A 16,424-nucleotide genomic window follows, 5' to 3' on the forward strand; every position below is an offset into this window, starting at 1 on the left:
AGATTTGTTCTTCATTTTTCCAAATGAAGGGGTTTTGAACCTGCATATCCCATACTACCATCAAATGTTCTGCTCACCAGGTTACCTGCAGGGCTGGCTTCCTTCTGATCCAGCGCACTATTAAACAATCAAGCAGCTCCAGGAGCAGATGTTGAGAATGTACCACCCTCGGCCATGCTGGAGAGCATGTCCTGATGGTGGTGGGCTTGTGATCAGGTTCCTGGTCTAAATGAGCAGAGTGGGGATGTGTAAACATCTTCTACCTGCACAATGAATCCCACAGCCACTCCTCTGTTGAGCTGATATTCATCTCTCAAAACTTTACGCACCTATCAGATGATTCTGAGAGTTACTTTAGGTTTCCTGTACAGTAAGTAATGTTGTAGAAGTAACAGACACCTCTAGAAAATAATTCAGATCTTGGTCTTTCTGTGATAAGTACGAAGAAGCCTAGTGTGACCACACTCATAATTAAAATGCCTCAGTTAAATATCTAGAGTTAAGGAGGAATCCAGGTTCTGGTGCCTGAAAATAGATAGTCTCTAGAAGTTGTCATCCTTGACTTCCAGGCTGAACTTAACTTAACAGGAGTGTTTTGAATATGTCTGCAGGCACTGTTGTATGCATTTCATAGCTGAAGGTGTGCTATTTTGATAGCTCCATCAGGGCTTCAGCACTGAACTGTTCTAGAGACTGAGGAGCCATGCAGACAGCCAGCATTACAGGGTTACTAGACCCTGACTCCTTGTTACTGCACAGAAATGACGCAATGTGGGATTTAAGGACCAGTAATGGGTGGAGCAGTAAGACCTGTTATGATTTAACCTTTTAGCATCAGGAGTAAATCCCCTTGTATGTATGTATTTTATAATAACTGGGCAGGGCACAGTGCACAAAGGATGTTGAAACAGGATTTTACAGTAGCTAATAGATACCATTTGTTGTAAAGAGACCTCAATAAAAGCCCTGAGATGAAAAAAACCCCTATCAGTCCACACAAATCATGTTCAAATTGTAATCATTCCAGTAAAAACTTTAGTAAGAGACAACATCATATTATTATATATGAAGATGTGACTCTGATTCTTTATTTTAAAGGAAGCCAGTTGTGGGCTAGATCATGCTGGGTGCTGCATTGTCTAATGATTTGCAAGGTCAGGTTTTCAAGGTTTAAAGTGTTTTCTGTCCTATTAGGATAAAAAGGGATCAGCAGGTTTCTTCAAATACGCTGGAGGCCTTAAAGCTATTATAACTAAAGTCACCGATGATTAACTGTAAATATACAGACTCTTTGGACCTGGCATGTGGAAGTAAAGGGAAAAAACCCTGCAGAAATAATAAAACTTCTCTGGTCTATAAGACAATTTGACTACCACCTGGGGAGGCTGCACAGTCATTATCAGGCAGAGCAGAAATATTACTTTAAGTTCCTTAATCCCAGAGAATCATAACGGAAATATGGAAGTTGATAATGACAAGTACAAAAGAAAAGATAAAAGACGTTTTCAGAACTTGACAAGTGAGAAACTCTGCCAAATACAGATCTGGTCTTCAAACCCTGGCTATATCCCACAGAATTTACTGACTTTGAAGGGGTCCTGACAACTTTCATTTCGTCCGCTTCATCTGGAGTGAGCTCTTCCTAACTGCCCTGACTTTGCCAAAAGGCGCCTGAGGCATTTTGATTCTTCGCTGAAGGATTTTAGTTCTGCAGTCTTCAGCCAGAACCTCCCTGGCATCCTGAGAGCAGCACCGGGGCAGGCGGTGCTGGCAGACACTGACCCAGGCACTGGCTGTTTTAACCGCATTGCTTCTCACTGCTCAAGACACATAAAAAAATCACAATATTGAAAACATCATCTGCCATGAGAAATTTGTCCCCATAATGAGGTATATGAGGGAAACACCTACCACAGTGACTGTGTGCAAACGCAGCTCATCTCACTCTGTTAGGCGGGAGCGTGCAGAGAATATCCCTCCCTTTATTTCATGCAAGCAAGCACTAGGAAGAAAGTTTGTCAAAAGTTGAGAAAAGACCCTGTTATCTGAGATTCAGCCGAAAGGGACTGAATTCTGCTCCTCATTAGAGCTGTTCAATTCTAGAGGAAATCAAGGAGATGCTGAGTAGGTGCTGTGTTTCACAAAGACCTCAGTTTAGATTTCATTTAAACATACACTTTGTCTTCAGTTCAGGGCTACTTAACATGGTGTACCTTGCCAAGGCTGTTGAACATGTTTAAGGGATTGCAGGAAGGGCTGCCCGCAGCTGCCGCGGAGCTGGCCAAGCAGCCGGATGAATGAACCTAGGAAAGGGAGAAGTCCATCGCAATAGAAACTGGTGCTGCAGGAGTCTCTGTTGTGACCCTACAGGCCCGTCTTGCCCATTCAAGTTAATGACTTGAGTAGTTTTCTAGGATACTTGGCTCTAGGTACAGGCCTAGACCGACACATGTAAGGTTATTTTTACTACCACCAAACCACATGCAAGAAAGGCTAAAATGCATAGGATCTTTCTACTGTGTAGTCAGGGCTTTTCCATCCAATGGATAGTGTGAAGATACCAGTAAATACTGCAGGATATGTACCAGCACCAATACATAGGTATGCCTGCATTATACACTGACTGTTCTGGTGTTTTGAAGATTTACACAGGTAAAGGTGGCAGTGGAGTTTGAAAGATGGAGTTTGGCTTGGAAAACGCTCCACAAAGAGCTAAGTGCTAGTGCAAACTAAGTACTTACCACAACACAACTGTTTTAAATTCATCAGAGAAAATCACTGCCCTAGAGAAGAGGCTTGCTCTACCCCTGCTGCACTCAGTAGATCTTTTGCTGTTGGAACTGACAAAAACATTAAGATAATAACATTGATATTTTGAAGATTCAGCCTGAATTTGTAACAATCACCTCTCAGATTTCCAAAAGTTGCTTCTACAATGAAACAGAAACTTCTCAGGTCATCTGAAAGAAAGTCTGATGTGGAGTAGAGCAGGTACAGATAGTCATAACAGTGAGGCAAAACACGCCAGATGCAAGGCTAGCAGGCAAACAAAAAGGTAAGACTATATTTTTCATGTGAGCCTACAGAGGCTTGTTTAGCAGTTTGACTCTATGCCAAATAGCTCACTGCACCTCTAAAAAATTGCTTTATTCTAAAAAAGTAATCTGAAAGATCCCTGGACTGCAGTCAACTTAATATCACACATATCTGCATCTTCAAAGCATTCTCTTTGGCTCAGCGTAGCAACAGAAGCATAACTATTAATGGTTATTTCAACCTTGAGGTAATTGGATGCCCCACTACCCCACCCACTAAGCAAATAAATTGACTTTGATGTCCCTTCAATATGTTTTTTTCCCCAGCCTGATTATTTCAATCCTACCACCAATTCCAGGGCCATTCATGTGTGTGTTAGGAGGTGGAACTCACCTTGACCATTAGGTCCTTTGCTATTTTAATGGTTAAGTAATGGGATTAAGGTAAATATATGGGAGGAAAATCCTACATTATGAATCAGTCTTAATACAGTAGGAACACTTTAATGCTTATTCAGAAAAAATGTCACAGCAGATGTGATAATTCTGGAGTAAACCATTGACAGCAACACATGTCCTCTCACTGGAATTCAAACATGGTAATTCTTTTATTGTCTTAATCCGTAAATTTTAATGTGTATGAGCAAGCGATGCTTCCATGTCAATCTCAACTCTTTTCTTTCACATACCTAGAGATGCTAGGTATATTTTAAAGCTAAATAATGAAAAATGTACCTTGGTACCTGTTTTAGTCTGCATTCCCTTTGTTTGTTCCTAAGATTACATGGATCATATATAGTGTTGGAAAAAACTTATTCAAAGAACTCTTTTAAATAAAGATCAATTTGCAAATTGTACCAATGACTTTGTACAGACATATATATGTACATAGACATGTAAAAAATAGAAAACACACAGGAAAATTTCCACTTGATACACTTGAAAAATATTAAGATTTGGAAAACATTAAGACATCTGGGTGTACAGCACATGTAAACCATTTTGTGGTGAAACCAGAAGTGATGAATTGCACATTTGCTGATATCAGCTACAGTGTAACAAAGTCAGCTCTTTCCTTTTCATCATTATAGCTGATGCTTCAGCAATAGGCTTTGATTAAAAAAAACCCAAACATAAAAACCCAGTTCATGCCTTAAAAACTTTTGTGTACAGAACAATAACAGTAACAGCATGTGGATTTAAATGAGCTACAAAAAACATCTTAACAGAAGCAGAGTTGTAATACACCTATCATTGATCATCTTAATACCAAAGACATCTGGCTGCATTTTGCATCTACTAATATTAATGGCATGATATTAAATCCTTCAGCTTTAAGGATGTGCAGGCCTGGAGCTCCAGACCCAAGATTATATATTATATTATTTGCATACAATTATATTCCTTAGATAATCATATTGCTCAAAACCAAATGCTGACATTTTCAGTATTTATGCACAGCTCCTGACCTGTCTTTCATGTAAAGCTCCACGCCAGGGAAAACCTTACATAGAAATTCAGGGCCATTTACTGTAAGCACAGCAGCAGCATATTACACAGAAACAGAGATAATCACACTGCCTCACTAAATGTAATATCATTGTCTAAATTAGGAGCTTCGTCAATATAGTGGAAGGTCTCCTGAATTAGATATGCCAGATACTCTTTTTGAGGATCCTCCTATCATCTAGGGAAGCCAAACTCTGTATTGCATGACAATTTCCCATCATATCTCTACAGATCTTATCTGAAGGAGCAAGAATTCACAATACTTTAGCTGGGGATACAGACTGTGTTGAGTTTAAGGATATTTGGCAAATCCTAAATGTCGTGTCATGAATTTCTAGCCCTAATTCTATATAGGGCAGCCCCTCTGTGTGCTAATAAGGCCAATAAGATGGTGATTAGTTCAGTGCTATAATTTATTCCCTGGCATTGCTTGCGGCTTCCTTTCCCAAAGGCAGTAGAAGCTAGTGGAGGATTATATGTAAAATTGTGAAGGGGGAAACATGCAACAGAGCTTGGCAGATCCTTCGTTAGACTCGTACTTACCCGGTTCTGACTCCCTTCTCTAGTGCATAGCAGGAGAGAGTGGTGTCTTGGTTGCCTGCTCCATGACTGGATTCATAAAAATCTGTAACTGGATAATTTGTAGGGAGAACAGTCTTACAGGGTGCCATTAACTCATCACCCAGCTGCTAAGCCTGGACCATGCTTGGTTTCCTCTCAGGGCACCACAGCTGTGAATGAGTGTGCTGCCAATGCTGTGGCAGGGGATCAGCAGACAGGTCCCCCCTGCGGTCGTAAAGCCTCTCCCTGGGGTTTCACCCAGAGTAGGTCTGCAAACATCGGTGATGTAGCTGGGCTACAGCATGAAACTGGCATTCAGAGAAGGTCTTGTCCCCGCCAAGCAAGAGATGCAGGCAGTATATTCCGCACATCACATCACACACTCCTCATGACAGATTAAATACCAGATCCCAAAGTTCTTATGTGTGCTTGCGAAGGGGATTTTTCTTCTGTTTGTGGTACTGGCTTCACACATTGGCAAGTATTTTATAAAAAATCATAAAAGAAATGGCACTTCCATGTGGGGAGAATACCTGCTTGGCTTACAGGCCAAGGTAGACACTGAAGCACACATCTAAGAAGTCTTCCTGCATATGGCCGCTCTCCTAAACTGGGACCATAAATAAGGTTATGTTAACATATTCATTATATTTACATGTTACATTGAGACAGTTATAATCAGTCTCAAGTCTAAGTAATCTACCTCTATATTAGCTTTAGAACATGCAAAAAATAGAGTAGACATCTGCTCCATCTAAGATATGAAGAAGGGGTGTGTTTTCACTAAAAACATTAGAGTTCAAAACTTGGCGTCATCAGTAAAATGCTAATAGACATTTTCAAACTGTATAAACCAAGTGTCTAAATAGAAAAGGTCTGATATTGAAGGGGAACCCATCCACATAAAATAAAGCTCTTTAAAATGGAATGTAGCCGGTTTCTAAATACATTCAAATATTACAGTGTCTCTATAAATAGAAAACTAGATAGTGCTGAAGAGCTAAAGCAGTCCTTTCCAAATTGTTCAAGTGTATATATTTCTGTCTCTTTGCTATCATTAATACACAGTTGCTTGAGCTACAGCTGTTCTAGCCTTTGGCAACAGTTCAAGTAACTTCCCCTCTTCTCTCCTTTTCAACCCTCCATCTTCCATTTTGACACCACAGAGTTGCCAGGGCATATCCTGGTTTCATAAAGTTTTACGAAAAATGCCACATGTCCCAAAATCTGTTGGTGTGTGTGCAGCCAATCAAGGAAGCATGTAATAAATTCACCATGGTCCTTCAGTTGTCACTCAGGTAGTGGCACATCTCTAGTCCCAGCGTTATATCCAAGAGAGGCTATGTGCTGACAAGCTCCCTCTTACTTGCACAGAGCCTGCTGAGAAGGATTTCAGAATAAACTTGATTTATTGGACCTCGGACATGATATGGGGACTGAAAATTTGTTGCATAGTTCTGCAGTTGTGATGGCTTGCTTTGACTGCCAAAATATTTCCCCAGTGTATAGTGCCTTGATAACGTCATTGTTATGTGCGGACTTTCTTCAGAGGGATTGGATTTCACCACCTGCAAAAGAAGTGACATATGTGAGTGCTTTCTGCCTGCACCTAGAAAGATACACAGCTGTGTGTACAGAAATGCTGAGACAGTTCTCCACAAAGCAGGACCTGATACTCTTACCTTGAGCTGCAAGTTGCTCACAAACAGTATTTTAGTGGACCAACTTGTTATGTTACATACTAATTAAAGTGCAAGATCTTATTCACTTAAGCCTTTAAATCTAAACGTATAGGCCCATTATACTCAGTTGTTTGATTCTGTAATGCCTTTCTATATTAGACACTGTTCTCTTCATCAGGGACGATTTATCTGAACAACAAAATTCATACTTAACAGCTTGTCTGTATATTTACCATGGGAAAAAATAAACTCAGGACAACCCTGACTTGCAGGAAGGTTTAAATCCTGCTCTGATCCCAAGCACTTGAGGAACATATGCTGTGTCTCAGCTGTGAGCCCTGCGAGAGTGTCTCACTCTCAGGTCTTGATGCAAACCTGGCCTAGCTCCATGTTGAGATGAAAACTCTCATGTGTCATGTTTCTCCAAGAAGGGAGTTACAGTGCAATTTAATATCCCTCTCCCTGGGGCATCACACTGACATAACCTCAATGTGGTTCACTATCTTAGTGCAGAAGAATGCTCCTCCTTGGCCCCCAAATATGTATAAAGCTCTGGGATTATCATGTTCAATTTGTATGGAATAAACAAATGCCCATGGGACAAAGGAGAGAGAAAGTGAAAGGTATGGTTGTCAGGAGTCTAATGCCTGGGGGGGGTGGTACCCTGTGAGATGCTGAAGGTCTCGTCTGAGTGCACACACAGTCACTGATGAATAATTAAGCAAATTCAAGAGAGACAAAACTTCAGAACCTTGCACAGATGCAGGACATGCATGCAGGACAATGCTGACCCGGCATTCGAAAATCCAGAGAAAGCAGAAAAGAGGCCAAGGGTTAACTTATTTTTAAAAGAGTAAATGTATGCTGACTTGATAGCTCTGATGCCCATCAATTTTCCTGCTATATCAATCACAGCAGACACTTGAAGAAGCATTTATTAATGCATATATTTATGTGGAAGCATATTAGCTTTTTAAAAATATAATGTATATTTACTGTCACTGAACAATCAGAAACAATGTTCATATGTAGTGAAGCTCATAATAAATTAAACGACTCATACAAAATTAAATGTGAGTGAAGGAATAACGTGCAAAAGCTTGAAAGACTGGGCAGAGAGACTATGAGGGAGCTGGCTGAACTAAAAAAAGACCAGGAATTATCCATGTAGAAAATTAATATATCCTCTGATCAATTTGATACAGCTAAGCCAAGGGCTGTTATTTGTTTTCATGCAGTTACTGCAGGTTCATTTTTCTAAATTAGTGCCTTAGATCTTACAACTATTTCAAACCGATGCCACCTTGAACCAATCACCCAGACTGCATTCCTGTTAGGCATAACCTCCCAGGAATGCAATCTAATGTTCATCCAGCAGCCAGCCACTGATTAAGATACCAAAATCCCAAGGTTGCTAGTTTTTATGTTGTGACCATGATTTCATTGTCATTAAATTAGGAAATGAATCCGAATAAAAAGATAGGTTCCATAAAGGTCTTTATAACTGCTGGCCAATCTACTTCTCCATAAGCGTTTGTGAAGAATGAGGTAATTAAAAAATCAGGTTTGCATGTATGCATAGAACTAGAAGTATGTTTGGGCAGAAAGTGCCAGAGTTATCCAAGATTTTTTGTCCCAGATTGATATAATCCCTTTGTGAGTCCAGATCCCTTGGCAATCTGAGCGAAGATTGTAGGGTCTACAGAGCTGCGGATTTCTATGCTATCAGGGTGACCCGAGGCCCTCTGAAGTTGGTTGGTGGGAACTCAAATAATTTATTAGGACAATCAGGGGAAATAGCTTTCTGTTTGGCCAGCTAGTGAGAACTGAATGAGAACTGCTGAATGCATTTCAGTTCTTGTTTTCTGACTGCACAAAATGGCCAGCCCTCCGTTCCCGCACTGCCGTGCTTTAGCTCAGATGGCATTTACAGAGGGGTGCAGTCTTCTGGGAGTTTAGGAGGTCATTTTTTAAGAGAAAGAAAGTGAAAGTACAAAGCAGTAGATTTAATCCATTGCATCTGGTTTCATAAAACATGAAAAGTGCTGGGGTTTTACACAGTGTTCTTGGCTCCATCCTCGGAGGCAGAATGCCATTTTCCTAGTGCAAACTGCTTCAGCACCTGATGAAACTCCACTTGCCAGGATGCAGAAATAAACTGATGACAAAACTGTTAAAACTAATGAGGTATCAAAAGCATTCAAGGACTTTCTTTTTGCTTTCCTCAAGGATCAAGTCCGGTTTTTGGGGGCTGATGGATTCTCCTGGGCACATCAATGCCTCTTTCAGGCACAATGGCTTCTCAAGCCTCATTAGCAACAGCTCTGTGAGCCAAATTCTCCCCTGATCCTCCCCAGAAACACATACTCTCTGTTGAGATTCCTCCAGCAGAGAAGCAAGGCCAAATCTGCAGATGAGCTCATACAAAATGATGGAGGAGTGCATGAAAAATGCTGATGACCGATCACGCCCTGCTGTTTTCTACCCAGTTCCATACAAAGCATCTGAAATATTTCACTTTGAAGCTCTCTGTTTCACTCAAAAGCTCCGTTTCACTCAAATGGCGAGCATCAGCAATGACCCACGAAGACACCAACATCTGGGTTCTAGAGAAAAAAGGGTCAATATAGCTGTCTGGGGGAAATGGAGGGAGGCATTTACTCCATGGGACTATTTATCCATCGCATAAATATCTGCTCTGTGACTTACTCCCTCTTTTCCAGCTCCGTTTGGACTGAGCTGCGTTCATGCCTTTCTCATGTACTGAGCAGAGCAGATTAAAGGATTAGTTAACTAACCACGCCTGCTGTGTTTGGTCCCAAAGCAGGACAGAGGCCACAGCAATGGGCTGAAAACATGTGAGCTGCTGAGGAGCCTGAGGTGGAAACCAGCTGTGAGGCTGACACACAGCACGTGAGGTCAGATGGGTCTGATAACACTCCCAAACCTGTGCTCAGTCCCAGTGAGCCTCATACTGGAACACAGTCCCAACCAGTGGCAGCTGATTGTCTCCCCACTCTCTTTTGGGAACGCATTTGTTGTCCGGTAGACTGTCTCTGATATTATCTCTCTGCCTGTGATATTTAAGAAGAAAAATGAAAGCCTTATAGTTACTGATTTTTTTATTCTTCTTTATGCAAGGGTGACTGCTGTGGCTGAGAGAATTAAATATCCACTGGCTACAAGAAAATAGTTAGGCTTGCTATGCTAGTCCTTGGCCAGCAGACACCACAAGGACACTTCGGAGCCTATGCTTGAATTTTACTATCATCACCACTGAATTTCAGTTTGTGGTTTAATTAGCCACAGTATATTTTGTTTTCCAGTGTATACTGTGGGTGTCTAATGAAGGAAACCTTATTTTTAGATCTTTGCTTTTTTTGGATCTTTAAGGAAAATATATCACAGCTGTCCTGACATTTCTTCACAGCAAAAATTAGTGCTTCCACTTCATTCCTGGTGTCACGGCCCACCTTTGTACCTGTGAAGCTCTATGGAGCTTCTGTGCTAACCCTGCACACGTCCAGGTCCTGGGAACAGGCTTGGCCAAGAGTGAGGCTTACAGAAAAATAGGCACGACTTGGCAAAATAAGCAAAGGGGTTTTATCCTTCTCTTGAGAGATTCAGAAAACATTTGGTGGTCTCTCTTATTTGAAGTAATATGTTTTGACAGAAAACAAATTCCTAAATTCATGCTGGAAAAATGCTAGCATTTCACTTGTGTGGGTGATAGTCGTCTTTAATATTTATGCACTTTTGATAACTGTAATTAAAAAAGTTCTAGGATTTTCTCCATAAGAACTAACTTGTGGAGTTCTGTCTTCTAAATGACACATCAAATTGCTTGTGTCATTATTCTAGTCAGTAACCAAACTCCTGAGATTTCTTCCAACTAGTAGCTTCTTACTGGCTCAAAGTCTCCAGCTGACTGTGAAACACCATGAATTCATTAACTCTTGGTTTCAGAGAGACATCTTTCATTGCATCCTTTTCTTTCCTCCAGTTTTAACTTTTTGGTAACAATTTCTTCTCATTCTATATTTCATTCTGTGAAAGAACTTGCACCTGTCATCTCTCTTTTGATCACGCAGAGGAAATGCAATCTTCCTGAAACATACGGCAGTTCAAGTTTTATGGTCCCAAACAGATTTTAATGGAATAAATTGTGGTAGTTTCCTAGTCTTTTGTTAAACAGACAACCCAGATTCAGTTCATAAGAATGAAGATCCTTGTAGCATCACAGGCAATGTCTTACTGTGCTAAACATGACCTTTTCTATAGAGGTACCAGAAGGCTTCTCTGTCCTTACATCTAGCAACAAGTTAAGGCATGGGGTTACTGATGATCTCTGAGTATATGATTCCAGTTTTCACTGAAGAAATTTTTTTTACTGGGAATCAGGAGCTAAGCATCTGGAAAGATATGAGTCTCCTTTATTCCCCAAAGCTTTTTCTGGTTCCTGAAGGGAGTAATGTAATGTTCATGGGTCTTCATTAGGGAAATGAATGACGTGTTCGGATTCTCAGCAGGCTGACCACTCATAATGGGAACCTGGGAACTGGCCTTTTTTATAAACAAGTTGGTGTCATGGACACAAGGAAGGACTTGGTTGGAAGCTACAGGAATAGTCTGGTGGCCTTGGTGACACTTTAACTATCATATGCAAAATTACTGTCATCAGCCTTATGACAGAGGGTACCTGCTTACCTGACTACTCAAAAATTATACTCTCTGTTTTCATTCAGGGTCACCTGCACTAAACCAGGGGTGCACTTCTTCATTTGCTATACATAAGGTACAAGAAATCCAAAACTAAAACAGATCCCTCCTTTGCTGATGGGGAAGAGCTCTCACTATAAAAAGACATACCACATACTCAAAATACATTTTAAAGGAAACCAGAAAAACTTTAAATATCTTGTTTTTCAAACTCTTTACTTTCACTGGTTTGGCAGCCTCTGAGCAGATTTTGTGCCTAGATATAATAATGTGTTTGCTTATTCATTTTTTATTTAATCTATGGACTCCTGTCATTTGTAATACATTGTGAAGATTCCTTGCCAGAACTTCAAATGAACAGAAGAATATGTTCTCAGTTGCCCTACTCATATGTTTTACCATGTCCCTGTTTTACCAGTCCAGTAGTTATAAAACAGAAGACAAAATTTCTATAGATTTCAGGAAAAAAAGAAAACAGAACTATGGGCGTGAGATTTCTGTTTCTACAGTCAGTCACTATAACTATCCCAGATAACTTTCTCAGACATATGAAAACAGATATACAGCAGTAAGATTGGTCTTTCAATTTTAAGCTCCATTTTAAATGTACCTGTGGTTTGTTGAAAGTCTGCTGACCTGCTCAGTTAGGAAGGCTTGAGAAAAAATCTTGTGAGACTGAGGTATGGCAAAAAGATGAAGCGAGTCCATGCAGAAGCAGTTGGGATATATAATGCATAGCTAATAATATAAGAACCTGGAAACTGTGCAACATCCTTTTATACAGGTTACCTTTGCAGAAAAGCATGCTTTTTATTTCAAGGAATCGCCACTATAGCAGTTCAGCCCGTCCTCGGACAGCGTTGCACTCTAAGCAGCGAGGGGCAAGTGCCACCATACAAACTGCTATCTCCGTGGTTTTTATGCAGGCCTAACTTTGAGTCATGGATGTGAACCTCATTGCATACCTTCTTATTTCTAAGGACCCGACAGTTAAAATCTCTCTTAAATACCTGGGAATGATGTAAGCATAAACTATTACCTCATGGAAATGGCAGCCACACTTCCCTTGCAGGAATTCTTTGTAACGTCCCATGGTGATGACAAAGGTGTCAACAACTTCATAGCCAAATTTTTTTGCTGTATCCAGAATAACCAAGTTTTCATTCCACAAGTTTTGCACTTCTGCCTGCACTCCAGATAAAATATTGCAATGTCTTGTCAGAAGGACTGTTTAAAGGTTATTTTATTCTGCCACTGAAATGAATAGCAAAACTGCATTTTGAATAAAGCAATTATGTTATACTCCGGACAAGAATTACTATAAATTCACTCTTGAAAGTAGCTATTACTCCAAGACCATTGTAGATTTTTGCAGAAATTTCTTAGAATGGGTTTTGCAGTACAAAAATAGTTACAAGAAAATCTGAATATTTTTCCCTTAATTACACAACAAATCAGGTTGATTTCACTAAGGTCTAAATTAAAATCAAATTAGCAGTAACTATAATTACTTTTCAAGAGTTGTGCAGCTTCCTTCATAGAAAGAATTCAATGTTATTTAACACATAATTGCTGGGTAACTTTTTATATATACTTAGCTAATATGAGGTATAATTCAGAAAAAAAAATTCCTATTACAAAGTTGCCTGTAACAAATGGTGAAATTGTTCCTGTAAAAGAAAAATTCAGCTTCAAATCAAAGTCATTGAGACTGTTGCTTAAAAAGGAGTACAGGGTCATAGGTATCTTAGAAATGGTTACACTGAAGAACAGATTATTATTTCTCAAGATACTGCAGGAAGGCCAGGAATAGAAAAAAGGTTAGTCATATATTTGTCAAGGCGGTGGATTTGACACTGAAGACAGAAGGGCTTTGAGAGTAGCTAGGGTAATCCAGAAGTCCAGAGCACCCAAACCACATGGGTAATTTGGCATATGATTCCAATATTGAAAGGGAAAAGAATGTCGGTTATGCCCTGTAGTTGATTTCTGGAGTTTTATAAACTACTGGATGAGAAACAGAAAAAGGCAGTCCTGGGAAGCCTTTAATACTCTTTCTGTCCTTGCCTCACCTACCTTTGATCAAAGTACTGCTTCTTCCTTCTAGGACTGAACTCCCCTGAAAGCTATGGCAGGAGCTATGACAACGTTTCTTCATGTTGAGTCCAACCATTTCCCTACTGTATCCTAATTTGGTCATCTGGATAAATTAAGCGAATGGTCGGAATCAGTAAGAAGACGTTCACTGAAGACAAGGCAGATAGTACTAACTTCAAAAGAAAGAATGGGCAAAATCTGACAGGGCAGTCTCCGTAGCAAAAAGAAGGGTGAGAGTAACAGTAAGTCACACACTGAATACAGCAGTGTGTTATGGTTGCAGAAAGACGTGGGCGCCGGTCCCCAGTGTGATAGGAGTGCTGTACGTAAACTGTGAAAGCTAATAACTCTCTCTTTTCAACACCTGTGAATAGCTGGAGCGCTACACGCAGCGCTGGTGGGCATCATTTACTCCGTCCTGCCCTCTGGGGCTTCTCAGCCCTGTCTCATTCAGCCATTTTGTGTATGTTCAATAGAGAACCACCGTCCAAATTGTAAATAAAAATATTGAATTGAACGAGTTACACAGCACATTGAAATGAGCCCATCTGCTACTCTGAGAGTCGTGGATGTGATTTAAATCGACTGTAACATCCGATTAACATACAAATAACAGGCTAGATTCACGGGTACATTCCAGCTGCTTTGTAATGTTCTGGCTTCATAGGTCAGTTAAGATAGATTTATGGAGAGCTGTGCAATGCAGCCAGACCAGTGAATCTGATCCAGCAGTAACCATGGAGGAAACCTGGGGAGGGCCAGTGCTCGACATGGTACGAGGAGCAATCTGCCTATCCCCAGCTCTATTTCTCAACTTGGGCAGCAGGCTTATATCGGAGCTTCTTCTGGTTCCTGGGATGTCTGACCGAGCACGGCGTCTCAAATGGCGCTCTGATTGCAGCAGAATCCACGAAATAAGGCAAATCGGTTTGAATCTGCATCAGCAAGCCGTATGAGCGAATACAAGCATTGTTCTTTCTTTGATCCACTTAAAGCTTGCTCAGCAGAGGTTGTAACATATTTTGACCAGACAGCAAAATTATTGCTGAAATGACAAGTCTTCCGTGAAAATGCACTCTAAATATACTGTAGCTTACCTGTGATAGAGAATGTATTCCATCCACTGGGAGGTGAAAGCCCATCCCTATGGATTTGATAATTACCAGGATATTTGATAGATTTTCCCTGTTTGGCAAATAAAAAAAAAAGATTACATTTTACTTAACAGACACATCAAAAGACACTTCATTTTTATTTTTTCGAAGTCAGTTAAGTGTACACACATGAGAAAACAAATGAAATGTTGTATTTAAAATTTTTAGTTAAGTTGTTTCTTATAATTTATCATATCAAGACTTGGAATAACACCAAGCACATAACATTACCTGTTCAACACCTTTTGGATAATTTGCAGGTGATTGGAATTAAGCCACTGAACACCACCTACAATTAATACGGTCTGGTCTGTATTCTCCAGGGGACGTGATCTGAAACCCAGAAAGGAAAAACAACACATGTTGCCTTAAAACAGATGGCAAACATTTTAACTGCATTGCATTGCATTTCAGTGAACTGTATCTGGCATCTTGATCAGAGGCCTGATGTCATTTTATACTATTTTTCAATCACACAATACGGTCTGCACACGTTATGTTTAATCGTTTACTGACTTTAATTGTAAAATGTGTTAAACACATTTGTGAGTAGAATGAGAATACAAACAAGCCAGCAATAGAGTTTGTACTGTACCTCTGCAGCAGTTGTTCTAGTGCTTTTTCAAAAGTTGGCTTCTGGTTTGCGTTCATCCAAAACTGGGGGTAGTAGGAGTAACTGATAAAGGTTTTCCCCTCATTGATATTATGATAACATTTAACATCATGAGTCTTTTGCCATTCCTGAAGAGTCTTATTCACTCTTTCTATTAGATAGTACATCATCCCTCTGTTAGTTGAGTCACCTATAAAAAGAATCTTTGGATGGAAAAAAAGATATGACTTAGAAGTTGTACACTCCAAAAACCAAAAGCTAAGAAAAGAATACAGCTAGTCTGGAGGTTTTTAAACCCTTCTCATAATGTTCAAGAAATATATCTGTGAGCTGCCAGTTCTCCAGCCCTGACATCTCAATACTAAAGTTCTTCTTTAGCAAAATCTCTGTGATCTGATTAACAAAAAGCTATATTATGTGTTTCAAAGACAAAAAGTACAGGTTATAGATGGCTATAGCTGCACAGTTAGTCCTGCATTTTTCATCCTTGTTGATAATTTCTTTTGCTTAAGTTTATATTTACTTCCAATTGTTAGCACAGAGACTCTTGTGATTGCTTGCAGCTTCCTGCTTTTGTTCCTCCAGTTTTTCATGTGGTTCTTCCTACACAGCACGTCTTGGTTAATGTCTGTTTTCCATAAATGTGATTCATTAGAATTTACACCAAAGTAATACACACACACATATCAATGGATGCAGCTGCTGCCTTATTTGTAGAGAGATGGTCTTTCTGCAGTTTCAGAGGGGGAAAAAAGGGGGTTATTTTGGTGGCAGATAATCTGAATAGAGTCCTGGCATGTGTGATGTGACCACCAGGAAGCATCGTGGCCTGAAGGGAGTCAGAAGTTCTGTCAGGATGACAGAAGTACTTCAAGTATCAGCAGTCTTTGCAGGGCTACTCTGAACTTGCAAATGAATGAAAAAGTCAAATTTGGGCTTGCTCCTACCCATTCTGTAGACTCCCCCGACAAATCAAACATCTCTGTATGTGGACACCACAGAACTTAACGTATGGGGTTTTTTAATGTGATTGCCCTATTTTTAGTGGATAGGA

At 40.1% G+C, this 16,424-nt stretch overlaps 1 protein-coding gene across 1 annotated transcript in view; it reads right to left on the reverse strand.

Annotated features, from left to right (window-relative positions):
• Positions 1-3,624: 3,624 nt before the first annotated feature.
• Positions 3,625-16,424, reverse strand: part of CPED1 (cadherin-like and PC-esterase domain containing 1) — a 157,614-nt gene continuing 144,814 nt past the window's right edge. Inside the window, exons 20-24 of the mRNA XM_009332276.1 lie at positions 15,353-15,573; positions 14,989-15,090; positions 14,701-14,788; positions 12,546-12,692; positions 3,625-6,673 (exon numbers count right to left, since the gene is read on the reverse strand). Of these exons, the coding sequence (XP_009330551.1) occupies positions 6,446-6,673; positions 12,546-12,692; positions 14,701-14,788; positions 14,989-15,090; positions 15,353-15,573 (786 nt within the window). The 3' untranslated portion in view covers positions 3,625-6,445. The remainder of the gene's footprint in view (positions 6,674-12,545; positions 12,693-14,700; positions 14,789-14,988; positions 15,091-15,352; positions 15,574-16,424) is intronic.

This window comes from Pygoscelis adeliae, unplaced genomic scaffold (assembly GCF_000699105.1).
Source record: "Pygoscelis adeliae isolate BGI_AS28 unplaced genomic scaffold, ASM69910v1 Scaffold9, whole genome shotgun sequence".
Lineage (NCBI taxonomy): Eukaryota > Metazoa > Chordata > Aves > Sphenisciformes > Spheniscidae > Pygoscelis > Pygoscelis adeliae.